General features: G+C 44.5%; 1 protein-coding gene across 4 annotated transcripts in view; it reads left to right on the top strand.

Moving 5' to 3' along the window:
- Positions 1–25,396, top strand: part of LOC112237328 (lipopolysaccharide-responsive and beige-like anchor protein) — a 338,807-nt gene that overhangs the window by 56,746 nt on the left and 256,665 nt on the right. For all 4 annotated transcript variants that reach the window (XM_042329672.1, XM_042329673.1, XM_042329670.1 and 1 more), the window contains exons 5-20: positions 2,397–2,492; positions 5,913–6,034; positions 7,248–7,374; positions 10,100–10,219; positions 11,449–11,595; positions 11,893–12,090; positions 15,669–15,802; positions 17,790–17,898; positions 18,347–18,499; positions 19,148–19,316; positions 19,679–19,758; positions 19,903–19,965; positions 20,891–20,988; positions 21,815–21,907; positions 23,512–23,620; positions 24,567–24,648. In XM_042329672.1, coding sequence (XP_042185606.1) covers positions 2,397–2,492; positions 5,913–6,034; positions 7,248–7,374; positions 10,100–10,219; positions 11,449–11,595; positions 11,893–12,090; positions 15,669–15,802; positions 17,790–17,898; positions 18,347–18,499; positions 19,148–19,316; positions 19,679–19,758; positions 19,903–19,965; positions 20,891–20,988; positions 21,815–21,907; positions 23,512–23,620; positions 24,567–24,648 — 1,900 coding nt within the window. The remainder of the gene's footprint in view (positions 1–2,396; positions 2,493–5,912; positions 6,035–7,247; positions 7,375–10,099; positions 10,220–11,448; positions 11,596–11,892; positions 12,091–15,668; positions 15,803–17,789; positions 17,899–18,346; positions 18,500–19,147; positions 19,317–19,678; positions 19,759–19,902; positions 19,966–20,890; positions 20,989–21,814; positions 21,908–23,511; positions 23,621–24,566; positions 24,649–25,396) is intronic.

Raw genomic sequence — 25,396 nt, 5'->3', positions numbered from 1 at the left:
CCTAGCAGGGTGGAGTCAGTACAGTGGGAAGACAGTCTTGCCTAGCAGGGTGGAGTCAGTACAGTAACAGTGGAAGACAGCCTGGACAGTCTTGCCTAGCAGGGTGGAGTCAGTACAGTACAGTAGCCCTTGTGTAAAAACAGCAGATCTAGTAGGTTGTACCATGAATTATCCACTGAGTCCCTGCACCATTGAGAGAGGGGAGGCCCATTGATCAGTGTGAAATCAGATTGTCAACGAAATGGGGGCAATCTGCTTTTGTGCTTCTCCATTTCAGTCCACCCCCTACACACACACACACAGACACACACAGACACTTTGCTAGCTCTGTGAAATATTATGTGAGGGGGTTGGCAAGAGATGATGCGTCTATCAAGAGTCTCTCCCTCACATGATTTGAACAGAGTGACACACAGTGTGATATGCTGACTGCCGCCTCCACAGAAATTAAATTGACAGAGGCCTTGTCGGAAGAAAAGCTCATCAATATATTATGGAAGTTTATCAACGTTGATCACGGTTCCGTGGGCTCTGATCTGAACCGGGTGACCTTGCAGCATCAACGGGAATGTAAAGTAGATCAACAGAACTACTGCATCCTCAGTATAATGTCTCTAGCGAGTTCTCAACAAGATGTTGACTTGGTTAGTAGAGGTCAATATAGAGAAGCAGAAAATAGACCTGGACTCTGTAGTTGTGGAGATGTTGGTGTGTTGTTTGTTTTGCTTGCTTACCTGCCTGTGAACCTGAACATGTACGGTGCGTTCAGGAAGTATTCAGACCCCCTGGCCTTTTTCCACATTTTGTTACGTTGCCACCTTATTTTAAAATGGATTTTAAAATTTTATTTTAAAATGGATTCAATGGGTTTTTTTCCTCCTCAATCTACACACAATATCCCTTAATGGCAAAGCAAAAATAGGTTTTTAGACATTTTAGAAAAAGTATGAAAAAGAATCACATATGCATAAGTATTCAGATCCTTCACTCAGTACTTTGTTGAATCACCTATGGCAGCGATTACAGCCTCGAGTCTTCATGAGTTTGACGCTACAAGCTTGGCACACCTTTCTTTGGGGAGGTTCTCCCATTCTTCTCTGTAGATCCTCTCAAGCTCTGTCAGGTTGGATGCAGCGTCGCTGCACAGCTATTTTCAGGTCTCTCCAGAGATCGTTCAGGTTTACGTCCGGACTCTGGCTGGGCCACTCAAGGACATTCAGACCTGTCCCGAAGCCATTCCTGCGTTGTCTTGGCTGTGTGTCTGAGGTCCTGAGCCGTCTGTAGCAGGTTTTCGTCAAGGATCTCTCTGCTCCGTTCATCTATCCCTCGATCCTGACTAGTCTCCCAGTCCCTGCCACTGAAAAACGTCCCCACAGCATGACACTGCCACCACCATGCTTCAACTCAGGGATGGTGCCAGGTTTCCTCAAGACTTGGCGCTTGGCATTCAGGCCAAAGAGTTCAATTTCATCAGACCAAAGAATCTTGTTTCTCATGGTCATTTAGGTGCCTTTTTCCAAACTCAAAGCGGGCTGTCATGTGCCTTTTTTACTGAGGAGTGGCTTCCGTCTGGCCACTCTACCATAAAGGGCTGATTGGTGGAGTGCGGAAGAGATGGTTGTCCTTCTGGAAATTTCTCCCATCTCCACAGAGGAACTCTAGAGCTCTGTCAGAGTGACCATCGGGGTTCTTGTTCACCTCCCTGACCAAGGCCCTTCTCCCCCGATTTCTCAGTTTGGCCAGGTGGGCCAGCTCTAGGAAGAGTCTTAGTGGTTCAAAACTTCTTCCATTTAAGAATTATGGAGGCTACTGTGTTCTTGGGGACCTTCAATGCTGCAGACATTTTTTTGGTACCCTTCCCCAGATCTATGCCTCGACACAATCCTGTCTCGGAGCTCTACAGACAATTCCATCCACTTCATGGCTTGGTTTTTGCTCTGACATGTACTGTCAGCTGTGGGACCTTATATAGACAGGTGTGTGCCTTTCCAAATCATGTCCAATCAATTGATTTTTACAACCGGTGGAATCCAAACGAGTTGTAGAAACATCTCAAGGATGATCAACGGAACCCGGATGCACCGGAGCCCAAATGAGTCTCATAGTGAAGGTTCTGAATACTTATGTAAATAAGATTTGTATTTGTAATACATTTGCAAAAATGCATAAAAACCTGTTTTTGCTTTGTCATTATGGGGTATTGTGTGTGGAGGTGATGAGGATTTTTTGTATTTCATCAATCTTAGAATAAGGCTGTAACGTAACAATGTGGGAACAGGGAAGGTGTCTGAATACTCTCCCGACTGCACTGTGGCTTTACATTAAAGTACTTGTGTATGCGGTGCACCCTCCTCAAAGTCTGTGGCCTCTCATCTTGTGCGTGTTCTTCCCTCCAGCCTCCCCATGCGGTGAAGCTGCTGTCTGTCCTGAGGAGCATGGCCCACCGGAACGGACCTGACTCCTTCTTCAGCTTCCCAGGGAAGAGTGCTGCTGTGAGTACAGTGACAACTCCAATACACCCCCACATGTATACCGGAGTCTCTGACTGACTGATCGTTAGAAGACGGTGTAGTACTCACCACCCAACTAGACTACAGTCTGACGCTACACCTGGTACGACACTATTCCCCTAAGCACTGTTCAAGTAGTGCACTATGTAAGGTAAAAGTTGTCAGACTTATAGTGACTGGTATGAGTCTCTGTGAACACGGTGTCTACGGTAAGGTAGTGGTATTTACAGCACCTCTGGATAGCTTCTAAATGGGCTACATCCTCTTGTGCTCGACTTCCCACATGATCCAAGGCCGGACACATTAGCAATAACTAAGATAATGCATCCTGAATTGACTATAAGCTCTGACCCAGCACCATATCTTGGCTTCTATATCCTATAATGCCAAGGTTTTACCAACCATATGTAGCTTGGGTCATACTGTGTTTCTGTGTGTGTGTTGAATAAGCAGCATGGGAAGAGAGGAGGAGCACAGATGCTAGCTAATCCTCCTCTGTTCTCCTTCTCCTCCCTTCATTCTAATGCTCCTAGCCGTCTTCCCTCTGTTCTCCTCCCTTCATTCTAATGCTCCTAATAGTCTTCCCTCTGTTCTCCTCCCTTCATTCTAATGCTCCTAGCAGTCTTCCCTCTGTTCTCCTCCCTTCATTCTAATGCTCCTAGCAGTCTTCCCTCTGTTCTCATCCCTTCATTCTAATGCTCCTAGCAGTCTTCCCTCTGTTCTCATCCCTTCATTCTAATGCTCCTAGCCATCTGCCCTCTGTTCTTCTCCTCCCTTCATTCTAATGCTCCTAGCAGTCTTCCCTCTGTTCTTCTCCTCCCTTCATTCTAATGCTCCTAGCAGTCTTCCCTCTGTTCTTCTCCTCCCTTCATTCTAATGCTCCTAATAGTCTTCCCTCTGTTCTCCTCCCTTCATTCTAATGCTCCTAGCAGTCTTCCCTCTGTTCTCCTCCCTTCATTCTAATGCTCCTAGCAGTCTTCCCTCTGTTCTCCTCCCTTCATTCTAATGCTCCTAGCAGTCTTCCCTCTGTTCTCCTCCCTTCATTCTAATGCTCCTAGCAGTCTTCCCTCTGTTCTCCTCCCTTCATTCTAATGCTCCTAGCAGTCTTCCCTCTGTTCTTCTCCTCCCTTCATTCTAATGCTCCTAGCCATCTGCCCTCTGTTCTCCTCCCTTCATTCTAATGCTCCTAGCAGTCTTCCCTCTGTTCTCCCCCTCCTCCCTTCATTCTAATGCTCCTAGCAGTCTTCCCTCTGTTCTCCTCCCTTCATTCTAATGCTCCTAGCAGTCTTCCCTCTGTTCTCCTTCTCATCCCTTCATTCTAATGCTCCTAGCAGTCTTCCCTTTATTCTTCGCAGTCCTTCATTCTAATGCTCCTAGCAGTCTTCCCTCTGTTCTCCTTCTCATCCCTTCATTCTAATGCTCCTAGCCGTCTGCCCTCTGTTCTTCTCCTCCCTTCATTCTAATGCTCCTAGCAGTCTTCCCTCTGTTCTTCTCCTCCCTTCATTCTAATGCTCCTAGCCGTCTTCCCTCTGTTCTTCTCCTCCCTTCATTCTAATGCTCCTAGCCATCTTCCCTCTGTTCTTCTCCTCCCTTCATTCTAATGCTCCTAGCCGTCTTCCCTCTGTTCTTCTCCTCCCTTCATTCTAATGCTCCTAGCCGTCTTCCCTCTGTTCTTCTCCTCCCTTCATTCTAATGCTCCTAGCAGTCTTCCCTCTGTTCTCCTTCTCCTCCCTTCATTCTAATGCTCCTAGCTGTCTTCCCTCTGTTCTTCTCCTCCCTTCATTCTAATGCTCCTAGCAGTCTTCCCTCTGTTCTTCTCCTCCCTTCATTCTAATGCTCCTAGCAGTCTTCCCTCTGTTCTCCTTCTCCTCCCTTCATTCTAATGCTCCTAGCAGTCTTCCCTCTGTTCTCCTTCTCCTCCCTTCATTCTAATGCTCCTAGCCGTCTTCCCTCTGTTCTTCTCCTCCCTTCATTCTAATGCTCCTAGCAGTCTTCCCTCTGTTCTTCTCCTCCCTTCATTCTAATGCTCCTAGCAGTCTTCCCTCTGTTCTCCTTCTCCTCCCTTCATTCTAATGCTCCTAGCCGTCTTCCCTCTGTTCTCCTCCTCCCTTCATTCTAATGCTCCTAGCAGTCTTCCCTCTGTTCTCCTCCTCCCTTCATTCTAATGCTCCTAGCCGTCTTCCCTCTGCTCTCCTCCTCCCTTCATTCTAATGCTCCTAGCAGTCTTCCCTCTGTTCTTCTCCTCCCTTCATTCTAAATGCTCCTAGCCGGCTTCCCTCTGTTCTCCTCCTCCCTTCATTCTAATGCTCCTAGCAGTCTTCCCTCTGTTCTTCTCCTCCCTTCATTCTAATGCTCCTAGCCGTCTTCCCTCTGCTCTCCTCCTCCCTTCATTCTAATGCTCCTAGCAGTCTTCCCTCTGTTCTTCTCCTCCCTTCATTCTAAATGCTCCTAGCCGGCTTCCCTCTGTTCTTCTCCTCCCTTCATTCTAATGCTCCTAGCAGTCTCCGAACTCATTCTCACCCCTTCCTTCTCATAGCAGCAATCCCTAAGCTGCTTTTTCCAATACCTTTTTTTTAATCTATTCAGCCATTCAGCCAGCCAGCCATGTGATTTAGTGAGTGAAAGAATAACATATAAGTCCCCTGGGAATGTTCTGTTATACCCCTCTCTTAAAATAGAGCAGTTTGCTAATACACTTCCTGGTATCAATGGGTTTAAAAGTGTGGACTTAGCTTCACTAACTCAGTTAAGATGCTCTTGCTGACGTCTTCAAAGTAATGAAGGATGACAACTTATCAGACGAAGTCTCAGCTATGATCTCATATCTTAGGCGATGTCAGCTAAGTTTTCATAAAGGACGACGTCATAGCCTTGTGTATGCTACGTTTTAACTGTGTATCTCCTTCTAGGACCTTTACCCTTCACTATTTTCTCAATGTCTCACCTGAATGCTGTCTACACCTGTACGTGGCCATGGTACATTTGACTGTACAGTACCTGGGTTAGATAGCTAACTATAGAGAGAATCATGTCTGCTCACATTTTGTCTTACAATTGCTGTCTGGAACACTCACATTGTATGTAGAGAGAGAGAGTGTGTGTGGACTGTATATCTCTGTGTACCCTTTCATTGCCATGGTGACGGTGCCCTTTGGTGAGGGTGAGCTCTGGGCCGCCATAAGAGGGTCTGTGATTGGTGTGTGTGCAGCGGAGACTGAGCACGAAGCACACGTCTTCCCCTTGCTGTGAATCTGGCTAATGAGGCAGGAAGCCCTCTGGATAGACACACACATGAACAACTCCATCCCTTCCTTGTTGGACCCACTGTAGTCTAGGTCACACTATCCTATTTCTAAAACATTCTTTCTCAACTCATTGAGCTCACCGTTTGTCTCCTCACAGGCTATAGCTCTGCCCCCTATAGCCAAATGGCCGTACCAGAGTGGATTCACCTTCCACACGTGGCTCCGCATGGATCCAATCAACAACATCAATGTTGACAAGGACAAGCCTTACCTGTACTGGTGAGTTACATACACCAGGCGTCCATGTTGGAGATGAACTCCACTGCACTCGGCGACTGCAGACTGACTAGGAATCACCTTGCATCCTAAATGGCGAATCATTGGGGTTTGTTGACCAGTCAGTCTGTAGCCACCGACTAATGTCGTCCGTCTCGTACACCCACGCTAACACTGACACAACTTACTGCTGCTTGATTTGTTCTCCTTCTCTATGCAAATGACATCTCTACTCATATCCTGACTTGAGATACCCATGCATAAATTTTGTGTGGATAATCTGATATTATTCAGGTGTATTCAAATAGAATCTGGCTCATCCCTTAGTTCTCTTTGTGTGTGTGTACTGTATTTGGACGCCAAGGAAAGCTATTTGATATTTTCCCCTTGTTCATCAAAATTGTAGGATGAAGTCATTCCCAAATTGTAAAAAAAACTGACATCAAATAGAGGCTTAATACACACACACACACACACACACACACACACATTACCAGATGAAGTAGGCATATTGATGCAATGCCTCTCCGTTTCCATTTACCACTCTCTTCCTTCTCTCTCTCTCATCCTTCTCGCTCTTTCTCTCTCCTCTCTCTCTTTCTCTCCCCTTACTCTCTCCTCTCTCTCCCCTCTCTCGCTCTCCTCTCTCCCCTTACTCTCTCCTCTCTCTCTCTCTCCCCTTACTCTTTCCTCTCTCCATTCTTCCCTCCCTCTCTCAGGGACAGTAAATCAGTGCCTCACTCGTTCCTATTTTCAGCCGATAATTAATTTCTGTCAAAAAATCTAATTGATGTGCCGGGATTTGGTGGGCCTTCTGTTTGGTGGGCCTTCTGAAAGTGATAACCAATCACACACAGCCAGCCAGCTGGAGGCAGAAAAGTCTGTAGTAAAACTACTTCAGACTCTGCCCTTTTTAAAAGAGATTAGTTCACTAAATCACACACAGCGACCGCCGGGGCCCCTGATCGCTCAGAACACAGACAACCACAAATGGGAATTTGTTGTGAAGTTGACAAATGATTGAGGCTTTCGCCATCTCTGTCTCTCCTCCGCTTTCAAAGTGTTTTTAAAATTTGTATGTTTGAATGATTTATTGGCAGGTTGACTTGTCTCAACCCCCGTCTGCCCTTGAGTGTTAGGCTGTGTTAAAGTGAGCCGGCGCGCTCACTAACTGAAATCTGTTTCTTTTTCTTTTTTCTTCCCTCTCTTCCTGTAGTTTTCGCACCAACAAAGGTCTGGGATACTCTGCACACTTTGTGGGCGGCTGTTTGATTGTGACCTCGTTGAAGTCCAAGGGGAAGGGATTCCAGCACTGTGTGAAATATGACTTCAAACCACAGAAGGTAGGCAGACGGCGAGGCCGGCCGACAGACAGACACGGCCCTGTGGGAGACGCACACACACAAACCTAGCACTCATAAAACATAGAAACACGTGCTAAGTAGGACACACAAACATGTTCTCTTTCGCATAGGACACACAGACAACAAATTGTACGCAGGCATAGTACATATACACTTCCCTCTTGTCTAGGCCCTTTGGGATGAAGCATAGTCATTTAGTCCTTCCTCTGGGGGCCAGTATTGTCAGAGCAGAAAAGTGAAAAAAGGATAGCAGGAACAAGAGAGAGGGATGATGTAATGGGGCACGACACACAGCCAGACCATAGCACCCAGACCCAGTCAAGCCCAACAGCATTGGTGAGATCCATGGTGCCCCTGGCCAATTAAAACTCGTTATCCCCCGGAGTGGAACAACGCTACTCTACTTCCTCCTCAGACTCAGAACCTCATTCTATCTTTCGGCCTCTATTCCACATTCGGTCTTATCTCCCAAGCTGTCTGCCTGGTAACTCTAATAACCTATTTCACTGGATTCTTCCAATGTCTGACAGAAATCTGAGCAGCCGATGTAGGTGGGATTGTAGCCCAAGGGGTTTAGGAGCTGATCGGCGATGTCCCATGTCTCATAAGGGTAACTCTGTGAAGGCAGCCAGGAATCAGGCTAAATTAAGGCTGGCCAATGCTTTTTTTGGGGGTTTGCAGTCTGCTGCTGCCAATGTGAAACTCATGATAACATAGCCTATTATTCACTGTATCTTGTTAGTAACTTCATTACCATTGTTGTAAATTAAATTATAATTTAAAACATAACAATAACAACAAAAATGTGTGAAACTGGTGAGGTGTTTAGGGTGTCATAGAAATATAATCTCATTCTAGTGCTGTGGTTAAGTTGTTGTTGTTTCAGTGGTACATGGCAACCATGGTGGTTAAGTTGTTGTTGGTTCAGTGGTACATGGCGACCATGGTGGTTAAGTTGTTGGTTCAGTGGTACATGGCGACCATGGTGGTTAAGTTGTTGTTGTTTCAGTGGTACATGGCGACCATGGTGGTTAAGTTGTTGTTGTTTCAGTGGTACATGGCGACCATGGTGGTTAAGTTGTTGTTTCAGTGGTACATGGCGGCCATGGTGGTTAAGTTGTTGTTGTTTCAGTGGTACATGGCGACCATGGTGGTTAAGTTGTTGTTGTTTCAGTGGTACATGGCGGCCATGGTGGTTAAGTTGTTGTTGTTTCAGTGGTACATGGCGACCATGGTGGTTAAGTTGTTGTTGTTTCAGTGGTACATGGCGACCATGGTGGTCAAGTTGTTGTTGTTTCAGTAGTACATGGTGACCATGGTGGTTAAGTTGTTTCAGTGGTACATGGCGACCATGGTGGTTAAGTTGTTGTTTCAGTGGTACATGGCGACCATGGTGGTTAAGTTGTTGGTTTGTCTTTCAGTGAGTGGTACATGGTGGCCATGGTGGTTAAGTTGTTGTTTCAGTGGTACATGGCGACCATGGTGGTTAAGTTGTTGGTTTGTCTTTCACTGAGTGGTACATGGCGACCATGGTGGTTAAGTTGTTGGTTTGTCTTTCAGTGAGTGGTACATGGTGACCATGGTGGTTAAGTTGTTGGTTTGTCTTTCAGTGAGTGGTACATGGTGGCCATGGTGGTTAAGTTGTTGTGTGTCTTTCAGTGGTACATGGTGACCATGGTGGTTAAGTTGTTGTTTCAGTGGGGCATGGTGACCATGGTGGTTAAGTTGTTGTTTGTCTTTCAGTGAGTGGTACATGGTGACCATGGTGGTTAAGTTGTTGTTGTTTCAGTGGTACATGGTGACCATGGTGGTTAAGTTGTTGTCTTTCAGTGGTACATGGTGACCATGGTGATTAAGTTGTTGTGTGTCTTTCTTTGTTAATGGTGACCATGGTGGTTGTTGTTTCAGTGGTACATGGTGACCATGGTGGTTGTTGTTCTGTGTTGTTGTTTCAGTGGTACATGGTGACCATGGTGGTTAAGTTGTTGTGTGTCTTTCTTTGTTACTTGGTGACCATGGTGGTTAAGTTGTTGGTTTGTCTTTCAGTGAGTGGTACATGGTGACCATGGTGGGTAAGTTGTTGTGTGTCTTTCTTTGTTACATGGTGACCATGGTGGTTGTTGTTTCAGTGGTACATGGTGACCGTGGTGGTTAAGTTGTTCTGTGTTGTTGTTTCAGTGGTACATGGTGACCATGGTGGTTAAGTTGTTCTGTGTTGTTGTTTCAGGTACATGGTGACCATGGTGGTTGTTGTTTCAGTGGTAGATGGTGACCATGGTGGTTAAGTTGTTCTGTGTTGTTGTTTCAGTGGTACATGGTGACCATGGTGGTTGTTGTTTCAGTGGTACATGCTGACCATGGTGGTTAAGTTGTTATGTGTTGTTGTTTCAGTGGTACATGGTGACCGTGGTGGTTAAGTTGTTCTGTGTTGTTGTTTCAGTGGTACATGGTGACCGTGGTGGTTAAGTTGTTCTGTGTTGTTGTTTCAGTGGTACATGGTGACCGTGGTGGTTAAGTTGTTGTGTGTTGTTGTTTCAGTGGTACATGGTGACCATGGTGGTTGTTGTTTCAGTGGTACATGGTGACCATGGTGGTTAAGTTGTTGTGTGTTGTTGTTTCAGTGGTACATGGTGACCATGGTGGTTGTTGTTTCAGTGGTACATGGTGACCATGGTGGTTAAGTTGTTGTGTGTTGTTGTTTCAGTGGTACATGGTGACCATCGTTCACGTCTACAACCGCTGGAAGAACAGTGAGATCAGCTGCTACGTCAATGGAGAGCTCGCCTCCTACGGAGAAATCACCTGGTTCGTCAACACCAGCGACGTAAGTAGCAATCAATCCATACTATACTGATCATCGTTGTTATAATGTTATTCCTGTAGTAACCACAAACCTCTACTCTCACACAACCATTCTTACCCATCTATGCTGTGTTATGGGATATTGCTGAACCTAGAAGTTGTGGTAGTGGTTGTTATGCATGTGTGTAACCAAAAGTATATTTTGATGCCAGTTTTCAATCAAAACATTTCTCTGAAGTCATCAATAAATCAACAAGAAAGCCTTGCAGCTGTCCATCCAGAACTCTTCAATTTGAACCATTGTGCTTTGCATAAAAAAGTTTCCACACAAAGACGTATGGTTTATGTTGTGATTGATATACCACAGAGAACCATTGTTACTGCAGTACAGGTTGTTAGAAGAGGACAGCACCTCCCCACAGGCCCCACTATTTCTGATTGATTGATATAATCACTGTCTCAGCTGACAGAGGGCTCAGGGGTGAAACCACTCTCTTTATCTCTCTGCCTCTCTCTCTTTATCTCTCTGCCTCTCTCTCTTTATCTCTCTGCCTCTCTCTCTCTCTCTCTCTCTCTCTCTCTCTCTCTCTCTCTCTCTCTCTCTCTCTCTCTCTCTCTCTCTCTCTGCCTCTCTCTCTCTCTCTCTCTCTCTCTCTCTCTCTCTGCCTCTCTCTCTCTGCCTCTCTCTCTCTGCCTCTCTCTCTCTCTGCCTCTCTCTCTCTCTCTCTGCCTCGCTCGCTCTCTCTCTCTCTGCCTCTCTCTCTCTCTCTGCCTCGCTCTCTCCCCATGCCTCTCTCTCTCTCTGCCTCGCTCTCTCTCTCTCTGCCGCTCTCTCTCTCTCTCTCTGCCTCTCGGTCTCCTCACATGGATGGAACTGGGTCTGTAACAGGGAAGAATTATTTTTCTCTCGCTCTCTCGTGTGGAAGACAAGATTCTCATGTCAGTTTTAGCCAAATGAAGATGCTTTTCTAATGTAATCCTCTTGGCGTGACAGTGTCACAGAGGGCCTCGATACCCTACAGTAGATATGGCTGATTGAGATACCGCTCCCTCCTTGATAACAATGCTAAGCTCATCCCCTGCCTATTTACACATGCTCTAAGAAACATACATTTCTATTCATCTGTTCCCTCCTGTATGTTATCTGTATGCCGATGGTGTGTTGATTCACACTCATTCATGCTGTTTGAGTTGTCATAGTTCTCTTTATTAGCGCCTGTTCATTTCTCCTTCCTTGTTTCCTCCCGTCAGACTTTCGACAAGTGTTTCCTGGGTTCGTCAGAGACGGCGGACGCCGACCGTGTGTTCTGTGGTCAAATGGGGGCGGTGTATCTGTTTGGCGAGGCCCTCAGTGCAGCCCAGATCCTGGCCATCTACCAGCTGGGGCCTGGTTACAAGGTATGTAGAGGCAAAGCCCAGTCATCATGCAGTATTCAGTAGTCCCACTATTCCAAAACGCCCTGACATTTGGATACCCAATAGATCAAACAAGGAAGGTCTGCACTCATCAATTTGATGTGAAACATTAATGATTGTGGATCTTCCTCCTTTCTCCTATCATGAATTATTTCAAGATACACTACAGACGATCACTAGTAGTGTGTAAGGTTTAAACCGAACAGAAAAATATAAATGAAAGTCACACTCAAGTCTCCTTCCTGTTAATTGATTTGACCTCTCTGCCGTCTCTCTCAGGGCACGTTCAAGTACAAGGCTGAGAGTGACCTCCTGTTTGCTGAGCACCACAAGACCCTACTGTACGACGGCAAGCTGTCCTCCTGCATTTCCTTCTCCTACAACCCCCGCGCCACTGACGCTCAGCTGTGCCTGGAGTCCTACCCCAAGGACAATGCCTCCATCTTCGTCCACTCGCCACACGCACTCATGCTGCAGGTACGGACGCACGCACAGAAATGTGTTTTTGGCAGTGCTACTGCACCATAATGTAAACCATCTAAGCTAGACATCGAGTCAATGTTGAAAGAAGTTATCAATCCACCCTGAATAATGGCACTTCTGCAGGTTATTCTTATCCCCTACTCAGGTGCCTCGGCCACTTGTTCCCCACACACACACACACACACACACACACACACACACACACGCGTTTTGTTCTTCTATCTTCACGGGGATCTACAATTAATTTCCATTCAAAATCCTATTGGCCCTTAACCCTTAACCCTAACCTGTAACCCAACACACACACACACACACACACACACACACACACACACACACACACACCTTCAGACAGATAATGAAGCACATTCATCCGGCTCTATCTACCTCTAATTAAAGGAAAAGTTCACCCATTTTGAATGTTATATTGTTTTCGTGCATCTCTGAGTGATGTTCTATCGATTCCCTGTGTCATTTCATGATTTCATTGCCATTATTGCCATTCAAGCAGGCAGAAATCCGTCTCGCATGAAGTAGCACCGCGTTAAAGTCACTCTCACTACACTGGAAGTTAATAGGAATACGACTTTTAGATCGCCGAAATGTCTATCATACATGTCAGATTTCAATACTGGCCGAAGTCATAATTCTGATCATATTTCTGTGATATTCCTACCTCTAGAAATGTGTAATTTAATGGAGGGCCTAGCACATTTTTCCCATTTGCCTGCCTCTTTAGTCCAGAGTGCATTGCATGGTGCCGTTGTCATAGAGATTAGAGAAAGGAGATAGGAATCCAACGGCAGTCTGCTGGTTGGGAACGTATCCAACAAATTTGTCCCAGAATCGGCCCAGAATGCACCGCGCAGCCCATTGATGTAGCATGGGCAACTTTTCCCATCTCCTCAAAAGTATATCTGCTGGTGCGAATTTCAGACTCCACTCGGTGAGGCACATATACATAGACTTTAAATCACTGGCCACTTTAATAATGGAACACTAGTCACTTTAATAATGTTCACATATTTTGCATTCCCCATCTGTTATGCATGTACTGTATTCTATCCTATTCTACTGTGTCTTAGTCTATGCCGCTCTGACATTCCCCATCTGTTATGTATGTACTGTATTCTATCCTATTCTACTGTGTCTTAGTCTATGCCGCTCTGACATTCCCCATCTGTTATGTATGTACTGTATTCTATCCTATTCTACTGTATCTTAGTCTATGCCGCTCTGACATTCCCCATCTGTTATGTATGTACTGTATTCTATCCTATTCTACTGTATCTTAGTCTATGCCGCTCTGACATTCCCCATCTGTTATGTATGTACTGTATTCTATCCTATTCTACTGTATCTTAGTCTATGCCGCTCTGACATTCCCCATCTGTTATGTATGTACTGTATTCTATCCTATTCTACTGTGTCTTAGTCTATGCCGCTCTGACATTCCCCATCTGTTATGTATGTACTGTATTCTATCCTATTCTACTGTATCTTAGTCTATGCCGCTCTGACATTCCCCATCTGTTATGAATGTACTGTATTCTATCCTATTCTACTGTGTCTTAGTCTATGCCGCTCTGACATTCCCCATCTGTTATGTATGTACTGTATTCTATCCTATTCTACTGTGTCTTAGTCTATGCCGCTCTGACATTCCCCATCTGTTATGTATGTACTGTATTCTATCCTATTCTACTGTATCTTAGTCTATGCCGCTCTGACATTCCCCATCTGTTATGAATGTACTGTATTCTATCCTATTCTACTGTGTCTTATTCTATGCCGCTCTGACATTGCTCATCCAAATATTTATATATTCTTAATTCCATTCCTTTACTGTAGATTTGTGTGTATTGTTTTTGAAATGGTTAGATATTACTTGTTCAATATTACTGCACAGTTGGAGCTAGAAACACAAGCATTTCGCTACACCCACAATAACTTGTGATAAACACGTGTATGTGACAAATAGAATTTGATTTGACATTGATCTGCAGGTTGAACATAGTGAGGTTGTAGTCTCCTACATTGATAGTGCAGTTTGTTTAGGGGATTTTACAGCAAACTAGCTACTTCACATGCTGATTTTTGTGTTTGGTATTATAGTGTGCAGCTACGTTTGCTAGCAAGCTATCCAGCCAGCCCATAGAGAGCATTGCATTGTGGATTTTGTCGTAAACTTGAGCTACAACAGACTTCCACAATGATTTTCCATGTTGCTACCAACCTTATTATAACGCTAAAATGAAACATTTGTTCACAAAAAACATTGTTCTCACATTGTGGTGTTATTTAACACTGTAAATGAAAGGGTGGATTGTTCCTTTAAGATAGAGGTGAGAATGAACCACTCTGCACCTGGCTGGCTAGCAGGCTGGGAACAGAACACTACCCTGTTCTATTACACAATTAGATCTCACAACCAGTCATTTCTATATTGAACCAAGGTGGTGTTTCCTGAGTTTTCTTTAAGCACTTTATTATATTATACAATACTTTATTTGTCCTTGTAGTTACTGAGGATGATGAGTTAATTTATTTATGAGGTCAAGTAAATTGGCACATTCTGGTGGCTACTTGTTACCATGTAAGTTCCAGGTAGCAACAACTAGATGACAAGTACTGTAATGAAAGTGCTTCACAAATGTATTTCTCTCCAACTCTCATTCAAATCCATATTTTTTACTTTCTTTATCGCAGAAGGTCGCCTGCAGGCCTGATTTAAATGCACATTAGGAAGCACACACACACACACACACACACACACACACACACACACACACAGCTGTCATTTTTATTTAATTACTTTGAATTCTCCTATTGTCTCTCACTGTAATTGAGTTTTGTCTCTGAGCCTCTCAGCGCGTTTAGTCAACGCATGAGCTCCTTTGTCTTTCTGAGGCAGCTCGGCCTGTATGTTTGTACACGCACGCGCACACACACACACACACACACACACACACACACACACACACACAAACCCCATCGTCTATTGTTAGCACATTGTTAGTATTCCATTCATGGACGTGTGTCTGTAGCTTAGTGTCCTCTACGTATGTGTTCACAATGACTATTGGCTTGTTTAGTTGGTAGATGGAACCGTAAACACACGAGGAGAAGGGCCTTGCTCATAATAGCACATTTAGCTGCTGTGGGATCTGACCGTAAGAAACTACGAAAATATTCTATCCACAGAACTCATTTAGCAAAACCCTCATCAGGGTAAACAGACTAGACACCTGAGCCATGTTGCCTCGGAGACTAACTCAACGTCGAGGTAACGCGCCCGCCACTCAGCCCGTCACCGTTAGCGACAGGTGTAATTGTGCTGTAAAGGAGACAGATGTTCAGAGGCGTTATACTGTGTTTTTCAACACCACACCAGGTGTACAAGGGAGAAATGTGACACCGCCTCCAATCCGCGTTGTTTTCCACCTGAGACGAAAGCAGAAGCAGACCGACAAGACCCAGCCTTTGTCTCCAGTCCATAGGGTTCTGATAGGGTTCTGATTCTACCGTATTTCTACCCCTGATCCTTGTGTATGTATTCCTCCCTTCTTCAGGATGTGAAGGCTGTGGTGACCCACTCGGTCCAGAGTGCCATCCACTCCATCGGGGGAGTGCAGGTCCTCTTCCCCCTGTTTGCACAGCTGGATCACCTCCAGCACACCAGCGATGAACTGGACACCTCTGTCTGGTAGTGGACTACTGTCTTTTTCTATTCGTCGATTGATTGACTTTATTTAGTTCTTTTAAAATACTGTACACATCCGTGCGTAGCCATGTGGGAGAAAGTGCATTGTGTTGATGGGGGCGGTGTTTGAACTCGCCCTGCAGTCTGGAGTATTTTGCTTTTCACTAAGTAGAAGTTGTTTTGTTCATTCAATGGATTCAACCATGCATGATGGCAGCGCAAATGGCAATCATAAGGTTGCCTTGTCCTACTCACTAAACCTGGATACCAGTTGTGAATATTAGTGCCCTAGTCCTTCAGTGATGTTGCCTTGTCCTACTCACTAAACCTGGATACCAGTTGTGAATATTAGTGCCCTAGTCCTTGAGTGATGTTGCCTTGTCCTACTCACTAAACCTGGATACCAGTTGTGAATATTAGTGCCCTAGTCCTTGAGTGATGTTGCCTTGTCCTACTCACTAAACCTGGATACCAGTTGTGAATATTAGTGCCCTAGTCCTTGAGTGATGTTGCCTTGTCCTACTCACTAAACCTGGATACCAGTTGTGAATATTAGTGCCCTAGTCCTTGAGTGATGTTGCCTTGTCCTACTCACTAAACCTGGATACCAGTTGTGAATATTAGTGCCCTAGTCCTTGAGTGATGTTGCCTTGTCCTACTCACTAAACCTGGATACCAGTTGTGAATATTAGTGCCCTAGTCCTTGAGTGATGTTGCCTTGTCCTACTCACTAAACCTGGATACCAGTTGTGAATATTAGTGCCCTAGTCCTTGAGTGATGTTGTCTTGTCCTACTCACTAAACCTGGATACCAGTTGTGAATATTAGTGCCCTAGTCCTTGAGTGATGTTGCCTTGTCCTACTCACTAAACCTGGATACCAGTTGTGAATATTAGTGCCCTAGTCCTTGAGTGATGTTGCCTTGTCCTACTCACTAAACCTGGATACCAGTTGTGAATATTAGTGCCCTAGTCCTTGAGTGATGTTGCCTTGTCCTACTCACTAAACCTGGATACCAGTTGTGAATATTAGTGCCCTAGTCCTTGAGTGATGTTGCCTTGTCCTACTCACTAAACCTGGATACCAGTTGTGAATATTAGTGCCCTAGTCCTTGAGTGATGTTGCCTTGTCCTACTCACTAAACCTGGATACCAGTTGTGAATATTAGTGCCCTAGTCCTTGAGTGATGTTGCCTTGTCCTACTCACTAAACCTGGATACCAGTTGTGAATATTAGTGCCCTAGTCCTTGAGTGATGTTGCCTTGTCCTACTCACTAAACCTGGATACCAGTTGTGAATAATAGTGCCCTAGTCCTTGAGTGATGTTGCCTTGTCCTACTCACTAAACCTGGATACCAGTTGTGAATATTAGTGCCCTAGTCCTTGAGTGATGTTGCCTTGTCCTACTCACTAAACCTGGATACCAGTTGTGAATATTAGTGCCCTAGTCCTTGAGTGATGTTGTCTTGTCCTACTGACTAAACCTGGATACCAGTTGTGAATATTAGTGCCCTAGTCCTTCAGTGATGTTGTCTTGTCCTACTCACTAAACCTGGATACCAGTTGTGAATATTAGTGCCCTAGTCCTTGAGTGATGTTGCCTTGTCCTACTCACTAAACCTGGATACCAGTTGTGAATATTAGTGCCCTAGTCCTTGAGTGATGTTGTCTTGTCCTACTGACTAAACCTGGATACCAGTTGTGAATATTAGTGCCCTAGTCCTTCAGTGATGTTGTCTTGTCCTACTCACTAAACCTGGATACCAGTTGTGAATATTAGTGCCCTAGTCCTTCAGTGATGTTCTCAATCATGGCTTTGTGGCTTTTGTCTGCCCTCAAGGGGAAGGTGTTGCATAGATTGTGTTCTCACAGCAGAATGGTAGAATGGTGACACCCTCATTATATTAGCCATTACTATAGGATATACCCTGTAAGGGGCAAGCCTTACTCAGCAGATAACCACTCTCTCGCTCTCTCTCTCCCCCCCCAGTTGCACTTTGCTGTCCTTTGTGATGGAGCTGCTGAAGAACTCTGTGGCTATGCAAGAGCAGGTCCTGGCTTGCAAGGGCTTCCTGGTCATCGGTTACACCCTGGAGAAGGTGAGAGACGTGATACACACACCACCATCCCCCTCGCCAGAGACACATTCACACGCCGCAGTCTTCCTCTCGTCCGTCCTAATTGCTGTTCTGTGCTGAAATTGAAAGGTGGATAATATGATTTCCCAGCACTCTGTCCATTACATCAGAGAGGAGCAGATAGTGAGCTGTCTGTCCTTCAGCCTCAGTGCTGTGCCCTCCAATTCCATACTGCATTTGTCTGTTCTGAGACCAGCGCTAAACGCCCCTACATCTGGTAGCTTGTTGATTGTGTCCGAGTGTGTGTGGTCAGGTATACAGGTTACTCAAAATGTCTATTTACATCTAAGGCTCTAATTGCTTAGCTGCATTTAGAGGTTACAGTGGGCTTGTTAGGCACAGAGTTAACCTGATTCCCTTTCTCTCTGTGGGTGTCCTCTGCTCCCTCCCTCTCCTCCCTCCTCTGTAGTCTTCCAAGGTGCATGTGACTCGGTCCGTCCTGGACATCGTGCTGGCCTTCGCCCGTTACCTCAGCAACCTGCAGAACGGCGTCCTGCTGCTCAAGCAGCTGTGTGACCACATCCTGTTCAACCCTGCCATCTGGATCCATGCCCCTGCCAAGGTAAGAGAGGAGAGGTACTGGCACAGGAACACACACATGTGCAGGCAGGTAGACGCATGCACGGTGACACACACATGCACGGTGACACACAGTCAAGGACACAGTTGTGCAAGCAGGTAGGCACATGAAGGCACACACACATGTGACGTGTAGACAGGCAAACACACACACGCACACACACCCATCCATCTCTGTCCATCCCATCATCATCCTTTCATACTCTAGTCCTTGTGTCTCTCCTCCAGTACATGAGAGCGACAGCCCACCATTCAGTAGGTTAGGCTATTGGATTTTATTTCTGCCTCACCTCATGCTCGGTTTTTCACCTCATATCAAATGTTGTTTGTCACATGCGCTGAATGTAGACCTTACAGTGAAATGCTTACTTACAAGCCCTTAACAAACAATGCAGTTTTAAGAAAAATAAGTGTTCAGTAAAAAAATAGATAAGTAAAAAAATATATATATTTAATAATAATATATGAAGTAACAAATAATTAAAGAGCTGTAGTAAAATAACAATAGCGAGGCTATATACAGGGGGTACCGGTACAGAGTCAATGTGCGGGGGCATCGGTTAGTCGGCTGTATGTGTTCTTACGTGTGTGTGTGTGTGTGTGTGTGTGTGTGTGTGCATGCACCCCCCAGGTGCAATTGGTGTTGTACACCTACCTGTCCACCGAGTTCATCAGCACGGTGACCATCTACAACGCCATCCGCAGGGTGGGCACGGTACTGCAGGTCATGCACACGCTCAAGTACTACTACTGGGTCGTCAACCCCCAGGACCGCAGCGGAGTCACGCCCAAGGGCCTCGGTAAGAGAACACACACATGCCTCCCTACACACACACACACACACACACACCGCACTCTTTCATATTTCCACTAACACACACTTATCTACACACACTGATACAGACGGGTACCTCTCCTCCCCTAGACCAGTGTTGCTGTAGTGTTGACATGGAAGTTGAGCAGCACGCTGCTTGTGCTGTGTGGACCTGGATCCATCATCCAGTCCTTTGTGTCCCCTGCAGAATGTGGTTTCCTGTCCTTCTTGTACCTCTATGTTGTCTGCTAAACCTAGAATAAACATTCATCGCGTCCTAAATAACATATTTTTGACAACAGACCTTCTCTAATGACTTTATCTCTGCGTGTATGTGCGTGTGTGTAGACGGTCCGAGACCCAATCAGAAGGAGATCCACTCTCTCAGAGCCTTTCTGCTGCTGTTTGTGAAACAACTCATAATGAAGGTTAGTTTATAAAGTGTATATAATCAGAATCTCGTTTGAAATTCAAAATAATATATATATTTTGCCTTTTTGCACCTAATGTTAATCTCCAATAACTATGAGCGGTGAAAAGTTAGATTTATATTCTGTACTCTCTATTTTCAGGATTACGGAGTGAAGGAAGATGAGCTTCAGAGTATTCTCAACTACCTGCTCACCATGCATGAGGTGACAACTAAAAAATCATGCAAAATATCATGTCCTATACGGTGCACTACTTTTATACAATAGATACTTTATTGTTAAAACGAGTATGCAGCTGCACCATGCAGTGTCCACTCTCCAGTAATTCCTGTTCGTCCTTACTCGATGCTCCTTTACAGTTTTGAGGTATAAAACTGCCCACTAGGTGGCACTCTAAGCCAACAGCTCCGGCCTCCCAGACCCTCTCTCCTCTCTGCTATAGATAGACAGACCAATCACACTGTGCCGGGGAACCGACCAGGCTCTTTTTAACCGTTGCCCAGTTTCACCAAGCCCTCCCTCTCACAGAAGCCTCTGTGTTTACACTGCAGTGATGCATAGAGAAATGATGGTGCTGTAAAACAAGCAGGAATGATCCCTGCAGGAACAAGGGGATTAACTGCTCTCCTTCAGGAGCTCTGCAGTCTTCTGTGGATTGTTCATTCATCAGATAATTCCCTTGTTTCCGTGTGTTATTCATTCCGTCAACATTCGTTATCAACGACTAATGATCTGTTTCCGTAGATAATCAAGATGGAAACTGGTTTGATCTTTGATGTTGTGTGTCACCAATTAATCAATAATTAGTGCGAAAATAAACAGTATTAATTATTGCACTTACATGGTCAATGCCTGTGTTTGTGGGTACTCTGCATCCATGTGGGTGTCTGTACAGTAGGGTGTGTTTTGGTGTCTGCTTCATGATGATACATGGCGTAACAGCACACCCACTAGCCACACTATTCATCTCCCATTGGGTTGCATGACTCCACAGTGAAAGGCGATGCTAATTGCGAGCCCATTAGCGCGCGCACACACGCTATTTATCATATTGCTAAAAATGCTAACAACAGGGCCTCCTCCCTGATCTGATTCATTCAATTCAGTACAACTGTATTTATTTTCCCAGGACGACAATCTAATGGATGTGCTTCAGCTGCTGGTGGCTCTGATGTCGGAGCATCACGGCTCCATGGTGCAGGCCTTTGATCAGCGCAACGGAGTACGGTGAGCTTCAGGAATAGAATGACCCGCCGCCCATCACAGAGCTCCAATGGGAGTGCCCGTTCCAGTCGTTTGACTTCTATGACGGTACTGTAACTATCACGTCATCTCCCGTGGCAACTGGTGGCGAACACTCCACCACAGGCCCTGCGGCCTCAGAGAACAAGATCGCTGTGATGCGAGCCTACTTTGTGTGTGCCGTCGAAATGGTACCGTGTTACATTTGTAGTGCCGGAGACGGTACCCTATTTCCTGTATAATAGTGCACTACTTTTAACCAGAGGCTATAAAGGGACTAGGCTGCCATTTCAGATGTGCCCTTGTGGTTCTGTTTGTGTTTCATGAAGCCAAAATGAAGCCAGATGACACTGAGGCCAATACAGATGGTTTACTGGCTTCATTTGATCCTTTATCTGCAGGACTATTGACATTCGGCGACGACGGCGCACAAGATTTATGTAGCTTATTTAGTCACCCTGTTTGCATTCTCTGTCACAGGGGGTGAAATGTAGTGTGTCAACCATGCATGTCTGGGCTGGTGTCTGATATAGGCCCATTTTAAAGGCTTCTGGAAATCTTTGTCTGACGTGCATTTTGGGTGCCTTGTCATTTTACTAGCCACTCATAAAGGCTCCAACCATCTCTATTTTACGACCCAAGTAGATGTCCTGTATAGTAGGTTCACAAAGCAGATATAATCTGTCATGAAGTGATTTTGTAAATGTTTGGTTCTGATACACTCTTTTAGGTTTTATAATTTGAGAAACTGTTAAATGTGCTTAAATATGTTAAATTTGTTATTCGTGTGTTTTTCTTTGTTTCTGTACAGGGCCATTTACAAGCTGCTGGCTTCCAACAGTGAAGGAATCAGAGTTCAGGCACTCAAAGTCTTGGGCTACTTCCTCAAACACTTGCCCGCTAAGTAAGAACAACTAATATGTTGCTGTCACTTACCTTGTACTCTTGTCTGTAGGATATTATTAAGAATTGTCCGTACGTTTGGTCACATAAAAGCACTCAATTCTGCCTTGAACATTAAAAGCACATTTGTTCCAGATTAAAGAAGGACTCAGTTAGGCTCAGTCATTGATGTAATTATTCCTATTCTATAGTAATTTACCTTCAGGCAGCCAAAAGGGTTTTCAATTCAAAATGGCCTCCTCAGTTATATATTTCTAAGAGCCAAATCCCATCATGGAGATGAGTATCTACAGAGAAAAGGGTCTCATTCACGTGGAGGTCGATATCTAATCCTCGTTCAGCCTGCGTACCATAGTAAAATGAATAGCTGGTATTAAAGCCCCTTCTATTTCTCTCTCTTTGGAGAGTAAATTGCCTCTAGTCGTGTAGAAGTGTTTTAGATAACAAATTAGCCACTCGTAAGCCTCTTTTGGTTTAGCGACCAATTAAGATGTCAGTGTCGAAAGACAACAACCCAGGATGAAACACAGTGCAGGTCTCATTGAGGCTCTATTTCCAATTCTACTGATTCCTTTTTGATCTCCCAAACTTTTGATCAGTGGTAGTACATATTCCCCACCCCCAGCGTCATCCTCATCCCCAGCATCATCCTCAGCTCTAGCCTCATCCTCAGCCACCCCCCCAAAAAAAAAACATTTCACTCTTTTTGTTGTTGTTACGGTAACACAGTCCAACTTTCTCTTGAAAGTTGGAATAGTAGAATGCACAAGCTCGTCAGAAATGTCCAGCCCATGTCAGCTAACATTTTTTATCTAGGTTATTTAGCCCATAGATGTTGTTGTAATGTCTGAGTCACAGAAATATCACATGAAAACACATTGGACATGCTTTAAACCTGCTCTGCACCCCATTAAAAAAAAGTCAAATTGCAGGAAATACTCTTTAAATTTGCAACATTTTCTCTCCACCAACAAGAGGTGACCGAACAGTTTGTCGTAAACAGTACTTGTGCCCTTAGAAATCGACGTGGGCATGCGTGCGTGTGTAGAGGATGTTCCCTAATGCTGGAAGGGGGGCCTGAGAGAAAAAGTCTGAGACAGTCAGACTCTTTGCTGTCTGACTAATACTAGCTTTATCATCCCAGAATATCTACAGATGAGTGATACTCAGAGATGAAAGCTCTGAGGGATACTTGTCTTTGAAGGGTCCTGACAGGCCTCTGCAGGGTTGCTTTTTTTCATGTCTTTCAACTGTGTTCAAATGTGTTCTGATGCACTGGTAAACTTACACAAGCGGCGGTTCACAAACATTCATAGTCCGTGACTCACCCTATGGCTTCGGGAATTTTCCTTGTCTGTCCTCAACCAGTCCTTGACCGACAGCCCAAAATGGAATATGTACTGCCCAAACATTTTGGAAACATTGCTTGCTATACCATACAATGGTGCCAAGTAATGCTTTTGTGAATTGATAGTTAACTGTCTAGGTAAAATGTTTGCATGTAATTAAGTGCAACACGATACACTGTGGATACAGTGATCAATGCGCTGGTACCAGATGTCAATGGATACTCACTGACCGTTTGACCCTTGACCTTTGTTCCAGGAGGAAGTCAGAGGTCATGCTGGGTCACGGGCTCTTCTCCCTGCTCAACGAGCGACTGATGCTCCACTCCAACCAGTTCAGCATGACAACCTACAACGTGCTCTTCGAGGTCAGTTAGTCCCTCTCTCGTCTCTTCCTTGCCGTGTATGTGTAGGAGAGTCTATAAGAAAATGTAGTAGTTGACATACGAAGCTATTTTCTCTTTGCCTCCCCCATAAATCCTAATACTAACTGCCCTCCATTTTGTATTTGCATTGGCTGATGATTTCCGCCACTGTATTAGTTCAATTATACGTGCACTGATTACACATGAATTAATTCTGAGAACACATTATTTAGATTAGAAGTGTGTTTTCTGAGTTATTTAACACTTTTCTAGTTTGTTTGATTAAGTTGTATAGAACGTGTAGTTAAACTCTAGTTTTCCTGTGGCCTGCGTCAGCTCTAGCTATTCTCCTTCTGTCTGGACCTGAATAGCATATCCCTTCTGAAAACATTTCAGTCTGTTTTGAATCATGATGTTCTATTATTACCCATTGGTAATAACTTAACTCAAATGATGGTCATTTGTGTCAATGTATCTATGTTATAATGGCATACCAAGACTTTTGATGGACATTAATGCACACTATATTAAACTCCACAGGAATCATTGTATCTGACCTTGTAAATATATGGGATTGACAGGAGACACTGGGGGAATTTCATGTATTCCTCCTCTGCTGTTACTGTGAGATTCTCTTTACGTATTTCTTTTGTAAAGACTTGGTGAACACATACGAACATATGTGGATTTCTGTATGGCCCAATGTACCTCTTACCTGGTGCTGTTAGTATGAGCTGTAGATGCAGAAAAGTATTTATGTAAATCTCATTTCTCCCTTTTCTGTGCAGATCCTGGTTGAACTGAATACTGTGCAATTGCAATGTGGAACTCATGTACCTCTTGGTGCTGTTACTATGAGCTATAGATTCACATAAAAGTTTTTATGTCTCTCCTCTATTTCTCCCTTTTCTTTTCTCCCCTCGTCTCTTCTCTCTCTCCTTCTCCGTAGATCCTGACCGAGCAGATCTGCACTCAAGTGATCCATAAACAGCATCCGGACCCCGACTCCAATGTGAAGATTGTCAACCCGCGTGAGTCACCCCTCGGCATCCCACCACTAAATAAATCACCTTTACCTACCGCTGCATGCTTGACCAGACATAGAGAGCCTCCTCTCCCTTACGGCCGCTGCCAGTGTTATATACTGGCCAACAAATGTGGAACATAAATTGAGGCTACAAAACTATACTACTCAAACGGTATGTGATCATATATACGATTAGGCTAATAGTGGTCGTGTTGGGCTATAAGAGGTCGTGTTGCGCTGGTACATTTTAAGTCCATCGTTGTTTTGAAAAAATAATCAAGACGAGTAGCTATTGAGGGAAAAAAAAGCTACGTAAATGAAATGATATTGTGATAGTACATTTAAAAAAAATAATGTTTCACAGCAAATGAAAGTTGTGAATTATCCGTTTTATTCAGCTGATGTTCACACAACAGCTGAAGTGGAACTGAATAAAATGAGTGCATCGTTAAACACCTCATGAAATCAACACCAGGCCCTGCGGCGTTATATAATGTTAATAAGAAGCCTTTTCCTACTTTTGAAACTCAACTGTCATTTTTCAAAAGTAGGTATTTGATCCCATCCGGGAAATGACGCAACAAGCTTACGTGGCAACTTAATATTTCATTAAGTTGAAATACTATTGCATTATGTGGTGTTTTTAATAAGAGTTTAGAGGAACAGGAATTTATATTTCAAAATGTATCGCACAGACAAATGTACTGTTTTTCTGGGAAATTAGAAACATTTAAAATGGTTTGAATTATGGT

Source organism: Oncorhynchus tshawytscha, linkage group LG11 (assembly GCF_018296145.1).
Source record: "Oncorhynchus tshawytscha isolate Ot180627B linkage group LG11, Otsh_v2.0, whole genome shotgun sequence".
Lineage (NCBI taxonomy): Eukaryota > Metazoa > Chordata > Actinopteri > Salmoniformes > Salmonidae > Oncorhynchus > Oncorhynchus tshawytscha.
Note: the sequence above shows the minus strand (reverse complement) of the source record. Positions and strands in the feature narration are given on the sequence as shown.